Genomic DNA, 22,133 nt, shown 5'->3' with positions numbered 1-22,133 from the left:
GAAAAGTGGTCCGCATACGCCTGTTTGGAGCATATTATCAAATTTGTTATAATTTTTCAAATATTTCTATTTTAAATTTGACATATTATCGCAAAAAAACGCAAGTGCCAGGCCACCTTTTCTTTGACAGGAAAGAAAAACGTAAGTGATCATGCGGTGTCCATTTATGCGCAAATCAGTGCGTGATGAGGATGTGACAAGAGAAAACAACGTAGGTGCGTAGTTGCGGTTTTCTGTCTTGTCAGCTACTACTCTACTGGGATGCTATCGTCACTTGTGGCAGGCTGTGAAAAGGCAGAAAACCGTAAGTGTGTAGTTACGGTTTTTTGTCTTGTCAGCCTCTCTCCCTGCAAAACACATACGTGTTTTCATCTGCCGGGAATGTTTCATGTGGCCTAGCTTTATAACGGGTTTTAATTTCGCGACATTTTTTTTTCAGACATATTTTGGATTTATTTTTCATATTTTCTGTTGGATACGAATATACCCCTACAAAGATATGTTAATTTTTTTGTGTATGATGAGGGAGGAAATGCGCTAAAATAAAATATCACCAATAACTTTCATTGAAGTTCGCGCCAGTTTCGTTCTGTCAGTGATGGAGGTCGGACGGGTGGCGCGGGCTCTTCGAACTGTGCTGTGAAATGAAGAGGAAGTCGAAGAACTCCGTGCCCAATGGGGACTGCAAAATCAAAAGTGGAACTAGTTACGTCCGCGTGGCATGGGACGATACAAGCCGAGGCCATTCCCACTACGTTCCGGTGCATTGCCTCAAGAGCGACACACCTCTCCAGGGAGGAGCGAGCGTGTCTATGCGACACTCAAGAAAGGTGTGGACTGGAAAAATCCAATTGTCTAAGCAGCGACTTGCAGCCTTAGAGCTCGTTCATGGTAAGAAAATGTACAAATATGCTTTCACCTTCCTCCCCCTGTATTTCTAGTTCGCACTGGAGGGAGGGGTGCCCACCAGGGGGATGTCGTCCCGGTTCTTCCCATGTATTATTCGCCAATCAGCTTAACACTACCGGTGACGTCACTGGAGGACCGCCAATCGGGGCCGGTGCGGCCGGCCGGCCGGCCGGGCCCGTAGAACGCCAAACGCAGACGTTTTCAGAAAAGCGTAAGCCGTATAGATACAGTCGTGGGTGGATTTTTGCTGTGATTCGGCTCTCCAAGAGTGCGTCAGAGTACCAGGACCCGGACAAAGGTCATGGTGAACCGGCATCTGATAAAATCCGCTCACCACTTAGCAGCCGACTTCGACCCTTCACTCTCGTAAAACACAAAAGCTTGCCGGTCATCAATCCACCTGCATCTCTGCATCTGCTTACTACCTATATCGACTAGTTACTGCAGCCGTTTTGGAGCGGCTCACGGCCGATAACACACCGGACGTGCGCTAGCCGTCGATGCTAAGCGCTAACCATTGAGTGCGCGTGGCCGACTGCCGCCCCGATGGCGCTGGCCCCCGGCACCGGCGCGGCGCTGCTGACCCATGGGGGGGGGGGGGGCATATTTACGTCTGGACAACGAGTTGCGGGGAAAAGTGCTGATTGTGTTGCAGTTTTAGGAGCCGGTGATTAGGTTGGATTTTTGGGTTACTTTTTCGTTCCGATTCATGTATTTCATAGTGTTCGGCTTTTGAATATTTTAGTTCTTTCAGATAAATATTACTTGCCGTACAACTTTTGTAAAAACGTTTCATTTTTTTATAAGCCGACGTTCAGAGTCCTAAAAATACATCAGCACTACAATCATTGTAAACAAACAAATGGAGCACCACTTGGCTCTGTTCCAAGGCCATTTTTTAGTTTATCTGGTGGTTTTCTTGCTCTTGTACGTCGTTTTGTTGGATGTTTTGAATTCATTAAGATTGACTTATATCATATTTAAGAAGCATGTTGACTGAAAACAATCTATCCAGGAGGCTGACAGAGGTCGACTGACTACTGAGCAATATCAATATCAAGTTGAACAAGTTATGAAATTTTGGTTGATAAACGCAAGTTGATCGGGCTCATATATTAGCAAGAAAAAGTATAATTAAAAGAGCTTATTGTCCAAAAACAAGCTATAATATTGCAGACCTTGGACCAATACTGAAGAGCACGCTGAGCACTTGAGCAGGATCATGCCAGAAAATGTTGACTGATGAGCGCATATTGATGTATTGGTATGAATATTGAATGATAACTTACATCAGCAAGATAAATTAGTGCTAACTATCAAGATAAAATCTAGAATGAATGGACTTGGGCAGTTTTACTATGCTTAGATGCTATGCAGATTGTAATGTGCATCAGGTACTCAGTGTCTGGCAAATGAAGCATGCGATCATTCCATTGCTACTAGAGGAGAAAGCTTGGATCACTAAATCTACTTAAAGGAAACAGTCCACTTTCCTGAAATCAGTATTTTGCTATTGATTTATGATTTTTTTATGCTCAAAATAATCATGAAATAAAATAAAACCTTTTTGTAAAAACAATTATTTTCTATATTTTAATATAGGACGAACTATATTCTATGTAAAATAATGTTTGACGCGGAAGCTTATTACGCATTGACCAATCATATTGCGTAGCTCAAACCTACACATACTGCATTGGCTGTAAGCAGCACGCTGATTGGCTGACGATGACGTGGCTGCATTCCTGTGCAAGGCACGCATTCCTCTACAAGGCACTCTTTTCGGAACGAGAAATGGAATATCTTCGTCTAGGGTGATCGTTGAGCCGTAAAAGCTCCTGATTTGTGCTAGTCTCAGCTCAAGCTACGAAACTGCTATTCCAGCTCAAAACCCCATGTTAAAAGTGAACTATTTCCTTTAATGTTGATTTTTATGTTAATCATCATCACTGTATTTCTTGAAAAAACGATGGTAGTAAAATTGTCAATGTGACAATCCATGCAACGATTTGATCATATTATGTGTTCATAGTCATTCGTGATAGTCAATATTGGTCCAATATACAGTGGCAAAGCTCTCAGTCTCAGCGTTTCATCCTGTGGATGGCCAGCAGTGACTCAGAGCTTAGAAGTATTAGTTTTCTTCACAGGGCTGGGATAAAAAGTACTGAGGGTTATCTTCCACCAAGGAACTCTACTTTGACATGGTATGAGAGGTAGGCACAAGTAGGTAGGTGCTCAGTTCCTATAGTCAGTAGTTGTGTATGTTTAGTCGGGTTAGCTTAGATCAGATTGTTAGTTTTTTAATTTGCCAAATGTCCATAAAAATGTGACCTGAGCAATGAGCATACCTGAACCTGACTAACCTGACAGCTGACCTAACCTCAATCATCACACATATTTGCAGCCTACCCAAGACCTGCATGGCAGTAGCACCCAGTTATAGGTAGGTACTCACCCTAACTCAATCTTACCTGCTAACCTTCAACTTGCCAAAAGTTAGCTCACATTGCCAAGCTGTGTCCAGGGAAACAGTCAACTGAGGAACTGGCTCATTGGGTGGCTGGTGTGCCATGTGAGTCTGTGCATTTAAAGTGTTTCTTCTCTGAAGCTGCTCTGCACTGCTGTATGTCATGTTAGATGCTCAGAAAATGTGGGAAATGATTACTAAGCTACTCTAGTGCTTTGTTAATGCTCGAGACATGAACAAGTACAGATCCTGCAGGGTACAGCTATGAGTTAGGTGCTAGGTGAGCATGTTATGTAAATGTGCTGTTCCCTGTTTGACTGTAAGCATACAAACAAGCACAGGGTCACAGTTATATTCAATCTCCACATAAACATACAACAAAAACGGTCATATAGCCTAACTCCGAACACACCACAGATAACTTAAGCCTTTGAAGGCAGAACAATGTTTTGATTAACAGGACAGGTTTACAATATATCCTCTGTCCTTGGGGGACCTTGCTGCCAAGTTGAGGTATGATGACTGAACTTCAGGATTGATCAACCTTTTCTTGCCACTGCTTATATATGAGAAAGACCAAATGCTTGTTTGTTTTGATTTACAGGACATGTATACAGTATATCCTCTGTCCTTGGGGGATCTTGCTGCCAAGTTGAGGTACGATGACTGAACTTCAGGATTGATCAACCTTTTCTTAGCTACTGCTTATAAACGAGAAAGACCAAATGCTTGTTTGTAAACTGCGTTGACAATTTAATGATCCACCTTCAATTCTGACATGAAGGCACAAATGAAATAGTTCCCTCTCCTTTTGGAATACACAAAGCAAAATATTTAATAAATTTTAGTGGATGGACAAGAGCAATTAGCAAAGCTTTAACTCAAAACTGGCACTGTTGATGAATTACACTGACGCTTATTCGCTTCATATTTTGTAACAAACGCGCTAAAACTGCAATATAACAGCACTATATGCTTCTTGACAAAATGCAATAGTATTAAAAATTCAGCCCTGATGGCATTCATTCTCGGTGGAAACGTAATTACAAAATATTTTGTAGTAACTATTCAATTCCGGCCGAAAACAGTGCACGGTTTAAAAAAGAATCATTCCAATGACGGTCCATTCTTGCGGTCCTGAAATCGCCACTATTTCCGGCCTCTCCAACGCAACTCGTTGTCCAGACGTAAATATGCTGGGGGGGGGGGGGGACTGCTAATTAGTTGAGCCGGAATTGGGATAGAAGCCGGTATGGGATTGGGATAGAAGCTCAGCGAGACTAAGGGATTGTGTGATGCCTTCGGTAGGCCCCTCAAAATCACCTGTGTAGGGCCCTCAGGGCCGCCGGTTATGAAGCCTTTGGAGGCACTGGTGTGGGCCCTCACAGGTACCGGTGTGAGGCTCTCAGATGCATTGGTGCGGGGTCCCCAGAGTTGCCACTGTGGGCCCTTAGAGGCGCCGGTGAGGGTCCTCACAGTTGCCGTTGTTGGCCCTCAGAGACACTGCAGTGTGGGGTTGTCACAGTCGGGTGCGGGACCCTTAAAGCTGCTGGCTCGAACCCTTTACAGGCCGACAGGGGCTCTCAAGAGGTCTGCGGTGCCTTCGGGAGCCCTGTGGAGTCCTTATAGACCAGCAAGATGCATTCAAACGCCAGTGGGGCCCTCAGAGTCGTCGGTGTGGGGCCTTCAAAAGTCACCGGTGAGTGGCCGTCCGATGCGCAGGTCCCGTCTGAGGCCGTCAGAGGCTCCGGCGTTGAGCCCCCAGAGCCGCCGATAAGAAGCACTGGTTTCGGGACCTCATTCAAGGGTGCCGGTCGCACTCAGAGGTGGCAGTGTGGGGCCCTCAGCTAGGCACCGGTGTGAGGCCTTCACAGCCGCCGGTGAGGGCCCTCGCAGGCGCCGTTGTGGGGGCCTTCAGGCTTCAACCATTGGTTTAGGGGGTCATCGCAGGCGTTTGTGGAACCCTTAGAGCTGCTGGTCCTTGATAGGCCGGTAAGGGCCCTCAGAGGCCGGCAAGTAGCCCTCAGAGGTCGCCAATAGGCCCTGAGAAGCCGGCAAGGGGCCCTCAAAGGCCGACAAGGGACACTGAAAAGCCGGTGTGGGGCTCTTATGGATAGAAGTGTGGCTCTTCGGAGCACATAAGGTGTTCTTCAGAGCCCTGTGGGGCCCTTCTGAGTCGAAAGATGCCAGCGTAGACCCTCAGCCGCCAATTGGCGTCGCAAGGCCCCTCGGGCCCGAGAGGCCCCCTGATCCGATGGGGGCACGTGCCCCCTGCTCCCCCCCGATGCAGATAGAGAATGCAATCGGCGGTGCGGGCACAACAATTGCAATTGTTCCTTCTCCCGTCGCGAGGTCGCCCATCCGACCCATATCCCATGATGTCAACCCTGGGGCTCGGGTCGGCAATGTACCGGCAAGGAAATCAGCTTTAGTTGAGTAAAAAAGTTATTAAGAGTCATTAGGTGTCATTACGTTCAGTAATGTAAGACACCTCAGTCTTCAGATACAGCCTCCGGTCTTACTGCATGTCTCTGTATTCCTGTGTTCTCAGCTTGACCGAACACACAACACACAACCAGCCGCGCCTCCGGCCGCGCTCCACACACACACCCTCTGCCCAGCGCTCTGCCCTGCTCTGCTCGCGCGCCGACGCGCGACCGCTTCCCGCCACAGCCGGGAACACGATTTAGCCGTGCATCCTTCACGGCTCTCGGCCACTAAATAATATCTCCACACACACACCCTCTGCCCAGCGCTCTGCTCTGCTCTGCTCGCGCGCCGACGCGCGACCGCTTCCCGCCACAGCCGGGAACACGATTTAGCCGTGCATCCTTCACGGCTCTCGGCCACTAAATAATATTATACCTACTTACAGTAATAACAACTATACGGTGCCAAATGTACCCGACGTACAGCTTGGAGCCGGGCGCCGCCCGGTCTCCACCAGTGACGTCACGCTAATGCTTAGCGACCGGTCCATTGGAAATCGCGGGATGATTCTACCTCTCTTATACGGCCTTGGTGCCCACTGATCAGTGCCCCAGGTCAAGGTAAAATATTGTTTCATTGCTGCACGCTACGTGTTTTGAGCTAGAAAAGTGAAATTCGGAACTGTTGAAAGAGTTATATAAGAACTGAGAGATCCTTCGTGCCGGTTGCCTGCAATTTTGAAGCCATGTAGGTATATATCAAGCATGACTTTTTTGAGTCCTGATATGTTAGATGTGCTGCCATTTTTCTTTGTGCCACATCGAGACTGCCGTCCCTCCTCGCCCTTCCAAGTTGCACTCATTAGATTTTCTTCCCCCGACCACGAACACCCGCATGGAAAAAGATCAAGCCACACATCAGGATAACCAGTTAGGTATCGCACAATTAATTTCCATAAACCCTTTCCCGCGTCCTCATTTTTTCCTCACACTCCTTTCTCCCCTCCTCGGTTTTCCATAGACGACTCCGACGATGAGTTACCTCTCGCCAAGAGGTGCTGTGGCGAACAAGCACCAGGAAACCCAGCGGAGCCCGCCGCAGTCCCGGAGGTAGCAGGCCAGTCCAGCGAGGCGGCATGCACCGAGATCTACCCACTGAGTGATGACCCAGCGGGGACGGTGCAGCCCGGCGAGGCGCGCGCCGAGGCCTGTCCGACCGGATCCCTGGCTGACCCAGCGGGGACGGTGCAGCCCGGCGAGGCGCGCGCCGAGGCCTGTCCGACCGGACCCCTGGCTGGCCCAGCGGGGACGGTGCAACCCGGCGAGGCGCGCGCCGAGGCCTGTCCGACCGGATCCCTGGCTGACCCAGCGGGGGCGGTGCAGCCCGGCGAGGCACGCGCCGGGGTCTGTCCGACCGGACCCCTGGCTGACCCAGCGGGGACGGTGCAACCCGGCGAGGCGCGCGCCGAGGCCTGTCCGACCGGACCCCCGGCTGACCCAGCGGGGGCGGTGCAGCCCGGCGAGGCGCGCGCCGAGGTCTGTCCGACCGGACCCCTGGCTGACCCACACACACACACACACACAGAATGTTTATTAATCAACACGTATTACCAAAAAGAGAAACGTAAGTAGAAAACAAATAGTTATACAAGGCGTTTCGAAAAAATAATAGCAGATTGGTGCAAAAGCGCCAAGCGCTTAATTCTAGGCACCTCTCTGTAAAGGAAATGAAATTAATTGCTGCTAATCACACCGCCGCCGCCAACCCGGTCACCGATGAGCGGTTGGGTTGAATGCAGACCGCGCGCCGGCCCGCGGGGACAGCACCAAGGTCACAGATTGAAAATCAATGAAAAACTAAGGTTGATTTTAAAGAAAGTGTTATTGTTGACTAAATCTATTTGAGTTAATCAAGAATCTTTGGAAGTGGTGTGCCACCCGCCGCCCATCTCCGTCGCCAAGAGTTTCTCCATGAATGAGCAACCGAAGTGTCAGGTTGGAATCGAGTGGTTGGTTGTTAGTGACATTGCCGAGAATATGCAAAACGTCTCGAAAGAGTTGATTTCTTTGGTGTTCATATTTTTGGCAAAATAATGTGAAATGACGAACGTTTTCCGTCGGGTAACCACATGAACAAGCAGTGGTCGAGCACTTGTTTATCTGGAACTGATGTGAATTTAATAATGACATTTCTGTTCTTAATCTGGTGTGGAGGGCATTTCCTTCCTTGGATCCAATTTTGTAATAATTTGGAGGCTTGGATACTCCCAGCCGCTCGGTAATCGCTCGCTTAAAGGATGTATGGGGTAATGACCTAATTGATTCTGGGAGCCCGTTCCATAGTTTGCCGGTTGAAAGGAAGTATGAGGATTGATAGGATGTGGTACGGTTTGCTGTGATCGTGTGGTTACTCGCGTTTCTTAGCGTTCTGCCAGTTTGTTGGATGCGAGTGGCCGGTATGATTAACTTGATATATGCAGGTGTATGTTGGCTATGTGTGAATGCATGGTACAACGATAGTTTGTGTATTTTCCTTCGAATAGTGAGTCTGTTCCACCCCAGGTCATATAATAATTTATCTGTTGGTGTTCTATAGTGTACCGGTAACTAGTCTTCCCGCTCTGTTTTGAAGTGTCTCTAGTCTATATGCGTCCCGTGCTGTCAAGTGTCCGTCATATATGGTATCGTATAAGTCAAAGTGAGGTCTCACATATGTTTTGTAAACGTCGTCAAGAATGTCTCTGGGAATGTATGGTGCAATAGGGTAGAGTGGACTCAATGTTCTCTGTACTTTTTTGCAAATTTCATTTACATGCTGATGGAAGCGCAAGTCTTTTGAAAATGTCATTCCGAGATGTGTATGATTGTCACATTGTGGTATCCTATCGTTTCCAAATGTTAGGGTTGGCGAAGTGTATTTTTGTTTTAGTGAAAATGTTTGTTGTTTTGTCTTGTTTGTGTTGAAAGTTATTGCCCAGTCCTGTCCATATTTGTATATTGCATCAAGGTCCTTTTGTAATGATGCCTGTGCTTTGATAGTGTCTGCTGTTGAATAGGATGTGTAAATAGAGACGTCGTCAGCAAAGAAGAGAATGTCGTTATGGGTCTTCGTCGAAAGTCCGTCAAGATATATAAGGGCTAAAAGTGGTCCAAGGACGGATCATTGCGGACAGCCAGCGCACGGACGGGCCGCGCGCCAGTTTAGGGCGAATTTAATCAAGAAAGTGACTTTCGAAAATCTGCTTGAAATATGGCTGAATGTATAGGAAATTGCCTGAATTTTATGAAACAGACTGAATTTTGCACATATGGCAACTTTTAGGGGGTGATTTGACTACTCAAAGTGGACAAATTGTTGGATTTCTCATATCCTGCCGATTTGCGGGCAAGAACGCGACTTTTGTAACGCAAGTTTACATAGTGTAATACATATTGAATTGATATAAATCATACACCATTGTTCTTCCCAATGTCTCTAAAAAACGATAGGATTACTTGCAATACTGGCTGACTTATCGTCTGCACGTTACGACTGATAGAATCAAACCAATACATGGATAGCGTTTTCATAACGATGTTTCATGAAAACCGAAGATTTCAACAACTACCGCCGTTTGCCGCCACGTCAGATCTAGGATGATTGCAATTTGCCAGCATTTTTTGATTTGGCCCGACCTTTTTTTCCTGCTCGAACTTGCTCGCCTCACCGGTAGCTCGAGTTTAAACATGACCGACGGCACGCCGCTCGGTCATGACCCAGCCGCGCGCCGTGACCTGACCTGGGGGCGGACGGTGCGTGACCCGACAGGATCCGGAATGACGTGTGGTTTTTAGTCCCGCCCATTGAGTGATGTCACTGTCTACAGCAGCCAATCATCGAGCCTGTTATTATGGGTCAGGATGTGTGTCAGCTAGTCATTGGGTGGCAAATGTATCGTAACCTATTTCGAGAGTATGAAATAAGTCCTCTTTGGCCACGATGATTTCGATGATTGGTACCTGATCATTCCTGCCCCGTACTACTCAGGGTATATAGAACAACGGGTACACCAACGACGCGGAAAGCGCCCATTTTACCTGGATGAGTTACATGGTAAGTGATATATTTTTTGAATATGGAAAAAATAGAGTATTCCATTCTGACGAGTAAAGCCAAATCCATAAAGCAGTTATTTTTAAATTATATGTACCAGAAATAACATACTAAGCATAGTTTAAAACTTAGTCGAAAGTTAGTTGAAAAGCGTATAGTTGATACTAAGATGGAAGGAATCAATGGAAGGCAGAAATGGCGCAGCTGTTTCATTCTTAAAATGTGTTCGCAAGCAGGACTTACGCGACGCTGGCGACATCTATGAATGTAATTGGGGATGCTGATTGGCTGATCGAGTCCGTGAGCACTGAGCAGTATCACTAATTTATGCTAGTACAGGGTTGAGGCAATGTGCGCATGCGCAGGAACTTGTGCTCTCATGGAGGGGCTTTTGGTACCTCGGGCAGCGCCCAATGCTTTTTGGACCTGTTATGGCCTCCGCATCGAAAAACGCTAGATAAAAAGGTTGTAGAGGAAGCTTGAGGCTACCTTTCCCCACAATAATATTGGCACTTTATCTTTTAGCTTACGTATGGGGCTCGCCTGAAAAAGGTCGATTTAACATGGAATCCCTATGGGGTAGTAGTTTTTGAGCGCCCATTTGACCTAATGCTACCAACTGTTACTGGCTACCCCTGGTACTACTGCTTTCCGTACACCCGGCTGAGGTGCAGGAGGCCTTCAGGACCAGGATGGGGCTGCGCGTGAACAAGCCGCGGGCAGGAGGCAGCGGCAACTCCAACGACGGCAACACCGCCCGCCGCGCCTTCCGCTCGCCGGCCGAGTTCGCGGCCTGCACCGGTGTCGACCAGGAGCTGATCGACCGGGTCGGCACGGTGCTGCAGGCTGTCAGCTGTCTGCACCGACTGGACATCGACGCTCTCTCCGCGTACTGCCGCCGCACGGCTGAGCTGTACGTGGAGGGTACATGTCCACCACGCTGCACAAGCTGCTGAGCCACTCCGCGGCCGTGGTGGAGTCTTGCCACCTCCCGATCGGTATGATGTCTGAGGAAGCAGCAGAGGCTACCCACAAGCGGGTCCGCCAGTACCGCCTTCGACACACCCGCAAGGATTCGAGGATCCACACGATGTTGGACCTCCTGGGCTACCTGCTCGTGGCGAGCGACCCGCTGCTCAGCAGCCTGGGTCTGCAGCGCCGGGGGAGGGGGAGGGGGAGGGGGAGAGAGAGAGAGAGAGAGAGAGAGAGAGAGAGAGAGAGAGAGAGAGAGAGAGAGAGAGAGAGAGAAATCAGCTACGTCGTGACGACGGCACCGACAGCAGTGATGTCGACAGCGACGACTGCCACAGCAGCAGTGACTGTTCAGCAGTGACAGCAGTGACTGGCAGAGTCGAACCAGCGCGGCGTGTCGTGAGAGTGTTCAAAGTGTATGTATGTAACATGTGATGCAATACATATGTATCGTGTGTTTATGCTTTTTCGATTATCGAATGTATCGAAAGCATCAGGGATGACCCAAAATGCCTAAATATACCCATTTAAACCATTTGAAAAACATATTGAGAAATATTAACAACGCTACGAATAAATTCGCCCTAAGCTGGTCAACGGCCCCACTGTGCAGCGTTTATAATTTCGGTTGCTGAAAAAGTGTCGTCAATCTTTACTCGTTGCCGTCTGTCTGATAAGTATGATTTAAGCCAGTCATGAAGAGATTCAGTGATTCCAAAGTCATGTCTGCATTTGTATAGGAGTCCTGTATGCCAAATTTTGTCGAAGTATTTTGATATATCTAGATAGATTGCTGTGAAGTCGTGTTCTGAGTCTAATGATTGGTACAAGTTATGAGTGAAATAAAGCAACTGTTGTTCGGCACTGTGGCCTCTCCGATACCCACTCTGTCTGTTAGAAGGTTGTTTTGGGAAAGATGGTCGTAGATGTGTTTGTGTACAATTTTTTCGAAAACCTTAGATAGAGATGACAAGAGACTAATGGGCGATAGTTGCTGACTTCAGATGGAGAGCCTTTGTTTTTGAATATAGGTTTTACGTTTGCTTCTTTGAATTTAGAGGGATAAATACCAAGTGCAAGTGATTTATTGTACAGTTTTGACAATGGTTCTGCGATTAGTACGGCTGTTAGTTTTACAAGTTTTGCAGGTATTTCGTCAGGTCCGGTTGCTTTGTTTACATCTTATCTAATGAATTTAGGAACTGTAGGACTTCTCTTTCGGTTGTTTTTATTTCTCCTAGAGTGGGCACCGGCATTATTTCTGGCTCATCTCTTGGTATGGGCAACTCTGTGTCTATGTCGAGTTTGGCCTGGTCTGAAAAATAGTTGTTTAAAAGTGTTGCTTTTGCGTAGTCGTCAGTAATTATTTCTCCGTCTGGCCTTTCAAGAGGTGGGATGTTGTCATTACGTGTCCGGCCTGTTATGGTTCGTAACGTCTGGTGGTACTTCCGAGGGTCACGTCTTTGGGATATAAGCATTGTCACTTTACGTTCTATGTACTGCTTCTTAATTTGCCTGCAACAGTCTTGTTAGTAGATCTGAGTCGAGTCTTGAGTAGTCCCACATGGTCAGCGGGGACGGTGCAGCCCGGCGAGACGCGCGCCGAGGCCTGTCCGACCGGATCCCTGGCTGACCCAGCGGGGACGGTGCAACCCGGCGAGGCGCGCGCCGAGGCCTGTCCGACCGGACCCCTGGCTGACCCAGCGGGGGCGGTGCAACCCGGCGAGGCGCGCGCCGAGGCCTGTCCGACCGGACCCCTGGCTGACCCAGCGGGGGCGGTGCAGCCCGGCGAGGCGCGCGCCGAGGTCTGTCCGACCGGACCCCTCATCACAGCCAGCGACTGGTTGAATATAAAGCAGGGGACAATGTTCTAGTGAGAAACTTTTCAGGTCAGAAATGGAAGAAGGGAGCATTGTTGGGACGCACAGGACCTGTATCCTACCAAGTGACAGTGGATGGTCTAATCTGGTCAAGACACGCTGGACAACTACATACTTCCACTGATTATCGAGAGTCGGCAGAATCAACAGTCTCAAGAAAATGGTAAACGAGACACCACAGTCAGCACAAGTCAGACAAGTACAAGTACAAAACCAAGCACATGGAAGCAGCCTCAACAAGCCTCCAGTTCCACAATCCACATGTAAAACACAACAGCCTGGGTCGGTCAGCAACCAGGAGCTGGACGGGGACAGTCTTCCCTTATATCTACCTCAGCTGAACCCAAGAACGGAAACGGCACGCAGTGACACAGGAGGGCAGACAACTGATGAAGTCACATCAAATGAGGATGTACCACCACTGGGGGACCAGGACAACCCTCAGATGTCTGCGCAGCTAGAGCCGCAGCCATTCTTACCTGAGCCTGCTGCAGAGTCAGTATCGAGGACCGGGAGAACTTACCGTCGACCGGCGCGATTCAAAGACTTTGTCATGTACTAGTGAACGTACTGAGTGAACAGTTCGCTTTATTTCTAAGGGCCTGAGGGTGTTATGAGGTCACTGACCTTCATTCATTCTTGACATGAAGGAGCCCTGATTAGTTTGTCACTTTCGGTATACTCACGAGCTTTATTTCTACTGAAGATTTTTCACGAGATTTATTTCTACTAAATTTGAGTGCAAAAATGTGTGTGGTGCTCGGTGTGTGTTTTGGGATGAATAAAATGTATGACTAAGAACTTACTTTGTGAAGTCATAACACAATCCATGAAAGCGCCGGCGCGGGCAGTATTTTGACGTCTAGTCTTCGATGTGAAGAACAGCATGCGAGCTGCCCGTATCAAGGCCGTGTATAGGACTTGGTAAATAAACAAGGCTCGTATAGTGCAGTGGGCGGGCATCGCAAAAGCGGGCTGAAAATAGAGGATCCTGTTCCATTTCCTCTTATCACCCTCCACGTAGATGGCTTCCCAGACAGCTGCGACATTGTAATCAGTTCTATTGAGCCTTAGTGCACGTTGGAAGGGTATGCTTGGAAAGGTATGCGACTGCGGGGCTACCCAGTTAGAATTCCTAATGCTATATTGTTAGTTTCGATGTTGCACACCGCTCTTCGTACCTCTCGCGTTAGCGTGACTTGCTTGCTGAGTTTATCTGCAACTTGGAGTGAAGTTCTCGGCACTGCATTTGACACAAGTTCAAGCGTTGCTGACCCCATACCTACATATTTTTGTTGTACAAACATGGGTGGGACGATGAGTCGCTTCAATGCCTTCATGTTCTTTGACTTATGGTGACGGTGGACGGAAGATTTTGATGTAATGAACTCTGAAGGTTCTCGTTGCATTCTGTTGGTGCAAGTATGGTCCCGGCCTTTCTTGGGGGAGAACTAGATCTTCCGCTTATCTTTTGTCTTCCGTGGAGACGGCTTTTATCGGACGGCCACTCCCCTTTTTCTCGCTCAAGAAGCAGTCTGCTTAAGTATTTAATTGGCTGGACCGCTCAGTCCACAAATGGAGGAATTCTGAACGACTCGTGCGCCCCCCCCTCTGATCGCCTTGTTAAGTTCATAGAACGCAACTCATCCATTGTCACCATCCTAGCGCAAATTTGAGCGAATCCAGAGTGATAAAATATCATGGTAATAATTCGCGTTTGCCACGTTTTTGGCTTCAAACAAGTCAGTCGCTTCAAGAATGATAGAATGGACGTCACTCGGCGGCTCGGGCCACAATCAAATTGGACGCGGGGGAGTGAGCTGTTTCGCAGCACGCGGCGCGGCACGTGCCACCTTTCTAGCGTTATTTAGGCGACGCAGACAGAACTATACCAGTTTCCCGGCTTCCCTCTGGTCCAACTGGAGGTCCTTGAGACTGAAAAGCTGCTGGAGTTTTTCTATGAGCCGAGCCTGGCCTCTGGCTGGCGGTGACGCCAATCAACATCGTGAAATTGACATCGAAGGTCCGCACGATCTTCATGTATCGGGCTGACTGGACGTACCGGCCCCCGCCGAAGTTAGTTGGTAGCACTGCTGCTCCACGGCGTACATTTCCTACCAGCCCATATGGTTTACATGTTAAATGGCCTGTTTTCGGCGAGCGATATCTCGGTCAACCTTTGAAGGAATCAATGGTTTTTAGTCTCAAATGATAGATCGATGAATTTTCTTTCGACAATTCCTCTACCATTTTCACGAAACCCAGCCGATCTTCTACGGCGTACAGGGTAAAGATTTATCTGCACGCCAGCACCCGCGATCCGCCCCTCCGATCGTCGGCGCGCGGTCCTCGGTAGCGCAGTCGGTAGCGTATCGGGCTACGGATCCGAGGGTCGTGAGTTCGAATCCTGGGAGCGCCGTATGATTTCGGCTAGAATTGAATGATGTAGAGTCTTGAATGTTTGCGTAATGAATTATTAATAGCTAATTGAATGTATCTGCGCACTAATCGGCCCCTAAAACCCGTTATTCAAGAAATTTTAAAAAATGAATGTCACGTGCGCGTCACGACTGCCAACCATAAGCGCTACCATATTCTAGTTTGAACTAACTTTTTGCTAGTCCCTACCACATAGTAGGTTTTCTATTAGTTATACTAGAAATTCCTACCAGTGTTCGTCCTACCCTTCACTCAATATACCCTGGGACGTACAGCCTGCCACGGCTGATGTCATCAGCCAGGTGTTTGGGACTGCGTGCATGTCTTCTGAGGTCGCCCTGTACGTACGTACATTGAGACGCTGAGTCCGCTGTCGGTATGGTGGCACTAGGAGCACGTAGCCCCCCCCCCCGCAAAGGCCATGGCGTCTTCAAAGACGGTGGTCTCGATCGCGCTCGGGCCGGGAGCCGTCCTGCCGCCGTGGGCGTCCGTCGGCTCCCTCAGCTCCAGGCTCTGTAGCCGTAGCGACTTCTCCAGCTTAGTGGCCGCCCCACACCGGACCTCGCATGCGGGTTGCGAGTTTGCGGGTTTTGAGTTTACGGGCATAATACTCATTCATAGAGTTATTAGACTGTTCCCTTATGGTAACTTCATGAATGCAGTGAAGCCGGTACACCTTCAGAAAATTACATATATAGTCGCAAAACCAGCACAACGAACCTAAATTTTCAACGAAAGACCCGCAAACCTCGCAGAAGTGAACTCACAGACCTCGCAGCGAGGAAAATCGAAAGCTGACTCAAAATCAACTTTTGTAATGCGATGCAAGGTGGCTGGTAAGCTAAAAACATGCAGATTCGCTTGTTCGATGGTAGTGTGGGTCACTCAGCATATATCGTACTATTTAAATTTGAAGAAACCCGAAAACCCAAAAACTCGCAACCCGCATGCGAGGTCCGGTGTGGGGCGGCCTTAAGCAGATCATCGGCAGCAACCAGCTCGTCCCTCTGGAAACATCATAAGCTGAAGAATGACTGTCTCATAGTCTCCACGGAGTACCATGCCGGATTTTGGGATGAAACTGATAACCTGTCAGATACCGATTTTTCTGTTAGTTATTTAGTGACGAGCCAAATAAGCTAAATATGGGTGTTTACTTGGAAGTAAAGTAAACAAGGAAACGTTCCAAACTTATTTATATAGTTAAATGATCGGGAAACGGCGATCACAGCAAACGATATTGTAAGCTAATGAAAAACGAAATGGATGACTTCCCTCAATGCTTAACCTTCGCCCCAGTGGGGGGGGGGCATATGTTACCACCCTGTCGCGTTTTTCGCGTGTGAATAAAAAACCGCGGCGCGTAGCGCCGCGCCGCTTGGGGTAGCTTTTGGTACATCAATTTTGGACAATGTGTGACATTTTTGACCCCAGGTCATGTCAGGTCAGGTCACCAGGTCAAGTAAACTGACCAAGCCTAAAAAAAAGTTTGCAATCATGTCCAGCCTGCAGTGTTTGTCAGAAAGGTTTTAAACTTCGTGGATTGCATGCTGTTATGAGCGCCTACAATGTGTATATCTCGGATTTTTTATATCCTTGACCTAAGGTCAGGTCAGTGGCGTGACCTTTCCATTACAAGTCAATGGAGAAAAATGAAAATGCCTCTAGATCCGTGTGTACGCATAGGAACGGTCCAAATATTTCAGAATCACAATGATTTAGTCCACTCGTGATGACCAAGGTGTCATTTTTGCTGATAGCCTCTAGAAAGGTCATCCGAGGTCATTTGAGGCTACAAACAGTTTTTTGCCAATAACTCGCGATTGGAAAGAGATAGAACGCTGGGGATGGTCTCATTGTGTTTGTGTCGTTGAGACGCATCGACTGATATGCAACATGACCTTTTCTGGTCAGGTCATGACCTTGACCTGAGGTCAAATTTTCAAGTTGACCTTTCAAGGTCAAATTATAGTTCATTCGACGCGTCTCGGCGAGGGGAACACGATTCTGGCAATATAAATGTCGTGGCTTTTTGTAGTCGAAAGTTATTGTCGAAAAACACTTAAAGTAAAAACAGCTATTTTTGGAGTTTTTGCCCTCTGGAGGCTAAACCGTTGACCTGAGGTCAATATTGATAACGACCTTTTCAAAAGAAGAGTTCAAAAGCTATCGAGTGCTCTTTCATGCGCTTTTCTAGCTACCATAGTTCCTGAGATAGCGGCATGTTTTCTGAAAAATATAATGACAATTGGCAAATTTTGACCTTTGATGACCTCTGGTGACCCCAATATTGCTCTAAGGTGAAAAATGACCGAAATACTTTCAAACGTACGCATTAAGAGCTATCGACTGCTTTTTACCGCGTCTTTCTAGCCCTCTTAGTTTTTGAGTTAGAGGTGGGTGGTAACATATGCCCCCCCTCACTAGGGCGAAGTTGGCTGAGACCGCCACTGGGGCGCGGGTTAAGATTATTTAGGAATGGTTCAATTGTTCAAACAGCATGTTATGCAGTGGCAAGAAGACAGGAAAGCAGGTTACTGAATTTTCAGTTAATCCGCGAGGGACAGGTAAACCATTCTCAATCTCTTCTTGGTTCAATCCCTGATAGCCTGAGCTGATCTATCCGGTGTTAGGCTCTGGTCCCACCGGCATCCACTGCTGGCGACTACTATGTAGAATTGAAGAACTATGAACTATGGACTGCACGCGCAGACGAGCGCGCGCTTTCACCGCGTCCAGACTGGTGATTGAACCGTAGACTGCGCAGCTTCGCGAAGCAATTCTCCAGACAGTCCTGATTTAGGTGCTCAGTCAGCAGGTAGCTGACCTCCGGCTGTGTCTGCTGCAGTTCCGCGTAGAGGCCGCGCAGAGACGCCGTGCTGCGCTCTTCCAACATACACCACTGGGTCCGCCCCGCCCTACATCTGGTTCTCTAAGCACCCATGTGGTAATACCGGCACCAATCGTGGAAAATGGCCTAATTTTAGATGTTTCTGGCACCTATTTATTCTTCGGTATGCTCTTGGGTATGCCTTACTCTATTCTGAACCAGGTACCTAAATACTTTAAATATGTAGGACATATCTAGTAAGAAATTCGATTTTTAGTATAATATTCCATGAAGTCTAGTCTAGCTGCCAGCGCAGTTGTATTCCAAGGCATGACTGAAGGCTGAATGGAGGAGTGGAGGAGCCCGGCGGCTGACAGCGTATGAGAGCCAAGAACGTATAAAAGGAGGAGCCCGAACGCCCGGGCCCGACGGGACGGGATAGTGAGCTTGTGTCTTGACATGTAGTAACAGCAAAAAGCTACGGAAGGAACAAGTTGCGTCATCACTATCTTAACTTATCTGCCCTGGAGCAGTGCTGCCGGATTTGGAGGATTTCCGCTTATATGGAGGATTTCGAACTCGACGGAGAAATTTCGCCTTTGGAGCATTTTCAATTCTGGAGGAAAATCTGGAGGATTGGCCGCTCTATGAGAAATTTCGATGTGATGGGAAAATTGGGTACACATAATACTAAAGTAATAAAAGTTCCGGCAGGTTCTGAATCTGAAACATACTGTCAGAATATCGTCAACGAGAGTTAACGCATTTAAAAATCCTCGCAAATAGTGGGGTGAGTGGGGTCTCATGGGGTTTGACGTCCATAGTAGGTGCCTGCATTTTTACGGGCAGGACACACTTCAAGCACATTCAAATTATGCCCAGACGCCGAGTTGAGATAGGCTGCACGTCTCGCTGTTTCTCGAGGGGCCAAGGTTCTGAATTCTGAATTCTGAGTCTAACAAAGTCCGTTGAGCTCCCGTATCCACCAGTCATTAAAAATTGCCCCGTTTATCATCACTTTCGTCACCGGCGCGGCAGCGACATCAGGCCAGCGTTACGAGCCTGCCCGGCTATTCGTTTGAGCACTGAAACTTGCGGATCCCCAGCCCCTACGGGACCAACAGCGTATCATACCCTGAAACCCGTCAGGTGGGTGGGTGTTCGTTTTTTGACCCTCTTCGTGGTGTGCGCCTTCCCCGGGCGCCAGGAGGCCGCTGACATCGCTAGCCAACAGTCGGTTCTTGACCTGACCGTTTGTGCCGAAAAAATCGGGGCAAGCCTGTCTCACTAAGCGCCGCATTGATATCCCATAGTCATGAGGGCGTTTTTGTTTTGTTTTTTTTTTTCCCGGAGCTTTGAGAGTTTCTTTACAGCTTGTGCTGTGGGAGTTTGGTCCAAATGACTCGTGGGCTCCGCACTCAACGAAGGAAATGTCAGACCCAAGTCAGACCGCCGTTCGAAGTTTCTGTCTCATTGACTAACAACACGCAGTGCCTCACCGGAGCAGCGTGTGGCGACGATCATGCAAACTGGTCTGGAGTGTTTTAGGGCCTTGGTCTGGAGTAAACCCGCCCAGCGGCACAGATGTCGCGGTTTATATGTATATACATTATGCATAGATGTCGCAGCTATAGCGACACATGCAGTGCAAATGGTAGCATACAGCAGTAGTTTCCCCTACTAAAGTGGTGGTTTTCTACCACAGATGCTCGTCGAGGTCGGAATTTCCAAATACGCATGGCTCTGCACTGACTCCAGTCTGAAAAAGAAACTGACTGAGAATACAAGATTCAAAGAGGACAACGTTGCCTTCATGGATAACATGTTGCAAGAGAACTACGCTGAGGAGGTGCCGGAGGAAAGCCTGAGCAGGGCAGACGGCCGTGTGTGTGGTATGTTTGGTATGCACATTGTACGTATGTAGTCGTACATACATATGTACATATGATGTGGTATGTAGTCGTACATACCACATCATGGTGTATCACCCCAAATGGTCGACAAGATCAGAGTCGTTTTCGATTTGCGGCCAAGTACGATGACCTATCCCTGAACGACGTGCCGCTTCAGGGTCCTGATCAAACCAACTCCCTGCTCGGCGTTCTTGTAACTGTAACCAGTGTGTTACAACTAAGGTGGCTCATCCTCCAGCACCAGTAGACTGCTACATGTCGTATTATTTACATTATTTCCGAATCTCACATTTAGCACCTAACATATACAAAACATAATTAACAGCTCGCAGTAACAAGATCGAATCATAAAATGCAATACATAATAGATTGAGACTGTCACATATCTTCAACCGTGTGCATATTCAACTAATAATATTTTAACAACTAGCAACTGTATTGCAAGAATGCGAACGCATAATCTGAGATCATGACAAGCTGTCTAGAGCATCAACGGTCTATAAGCTAAAAATGTGAACATCTGACTACTTGGCTACGACTGTGACCGTTGTATTTCCATGGGCACCTTGCGGTCGCGCCATCTGCCGTTCTATCCAATCCAGGTAGCTGGAGACGCGGGTGTAGAGACTGCCGAAGGCCGGGTTGCCGCAGCCCATGCCGAGAGACACGACGCCGACAGCCGTGTAGGTGCCGTCGGTCGCGCGCGCCACCAGCGGGCCGCCCGAGTCGCCCCGGCACGAGTCTTGGTGGCCGGCCGTGGTGTCGAGCGCGCAGATCAGCCGCGAGCCCAGGCCCCCCGGATAGTTGTCCTCGAAGCCGGGCACGCGGCGGTAGGCGCGCTCGCACTCGCCGGTGGGCCGCACCTGCTGCACTGCTTCGCGCAGGTGGTCCGACCGCGGCTCGGAGTACTGCACGCGGCCCCAGCCGGCCACCACCACATCGTCTCCGACGGCTGGGTCGTCGGCCGCCGACGACGGCAGGCAGACGGGCTGCACGTGCGCCGAGAGCCGCGCCGGCTCGGCCAGAGTCAGCAGCGCCAGGTCTTGTTGGTGGCCGCGCCGGCCGGCCGGCACGGCAGCGTGCGCCACCAGCACGTCCTGGTGCCGGCCGTCGGCCGTCTCGGTCAGGTCGTGCTCGCCCAGGCGCACTGTGAGCGGAGCGCCGGCGCGCTCCACGCAGTGCGCCGCCGTCAGCACGTGGCGCTGGCTGATGAGGGCGCCGCCGCAGCGCCAGCGGTGCCGACCGGAGCCGGTCGACTCGCGCCAGCCGAGCAGCGCCATCCACGGCCACCGCCCGGGCGCCGAGCGCCGGCCGAAGGCGATGTTGCGAGCCAGAGTGGGCGGGGTGCCGGGCCGGCCGCAGGTCCTGATGGTTGTGTCTCCGCTGCTGGTGGCCTCCGTCGGACAGCAGACCTTCAGCTCATGCTGCACCATGGCGCACGGCTTCACACAGTCGGGCAGCTGCGGACCCGAGAGCGCCTCACACGAGCTCGGGTACATGCAGCGCCCCTGGCGGCCGTCGGACAAAACACACTCACTGGAGCGGCGCACCAGTTCGGTCACGGAGCCGAAAAAAATCTGCGAGGACGCGCCGCAGCTGGCCGCCAGAGCCGCCCACGTCAGCGCCACGAGCATGGTCCGGGTGGTGTGGGGCCGACGGAACGACTGGCCGACCGACCGTACCCGCGCCGCTTTTGAGCCGGTCATGACGTCACCAGGTGTCCGGCGAACCGGCCTGGGAGGCCCGCCGCTCTCCTGATGACGTCACTATTGCGGTGTATGACGTCATGTTGTTTCCCAGTGACTGGCCTCAGCGGCTGTCATCCTCACCTGCAGCGGAAGGTGTAAGGTGACAGGTGGCCGCAGGCGAGTATGCGTAAAGCTAATTTATTCAGCAGTTACTTGTTAAGCCGTCCGTTTTATTATGTAAGGCATGAGTCAAATATGTGTGTCGTGATGTTATAAATCAGTTACGTGCAGGAGCAGCGGAAGTATGTGGTCTTGACCGCCCTTAACGGCAGGTAAGAAAACGTACTTCTGTCTTAAGTCAGATGCGCCATCATAACCAGGTGCAATGGCCTCCAGATCAGAGAACTGTGACACGGCCCGAGTACTGCGAAGTCGGGTCGACCTCTGACGGCGTCTTCCAGGCCAGTTATCTCTGCCAGCCAGCACACTAACAGTGAAGCAGGTTATAGC

General features: G+C 49.4%; 2 protein-coding genes across 2 annotated transcripts; one reads left to right on the top strand and one right to left on the bottom strand.

The window, feature by feature from the left end:
- Positions 1-151: 151 nt before the first annotated feature.
- On the top strand, positions 152-12,747 carry LOC122371083 (S-antigen protein-like). Its single transcript, XM_043347173.1, has 4 exons — positions 152-215; positions 6,830-7,344; positions 10,576-10,825; positions 12,446-12,747. The coding sequence occupies exons 1-4, from the start codon at positions 152-154 to the stop codon at positions 12,745-12,747; spliced, it is 1,131 nt and encodes a 376-aa protein (XP_043203108.1).
- A 7,712-nt stretch (positions 12,748-20,459) lies between these two features.
- Positions 20,460-21,569, bottom strand: LOC122371082 (venom protease-like). The gene has a single exon (XM_043347171.1). It carries the CDS (start codon positions 21,567-21,569, stop codon positions 20,460-20,462), a length of 1,110 nt encoding a protein of 369 aa, XP_043203106.1.
- Between the last annotated feature and the right edge of the window lie 564 nt (positions 21,570-22,133).

This window comes from Amphibalanus amphitrite, unplaced genomic scaffold (assembly GCF_019059575.1).
Source record: "Amphibalanus amphitrite isolate SeventyFive unplaced genomic scaffold, NRLGWU_Aamphi_draft 001202F_arrow, whole genome shotgun sequence".
NCBI classification, from domain to species: Eukaryota; Metazoa; Arthropoda; class Thecostraca; order Balanomorpha; family Balanidae; genus Amphibalanus; species Amphibalanus amphitrite.
Note: the sequence above shows the minus strand (reverse complement) of the source record. Positions and strands in the feature narration are given on the sequence as shown.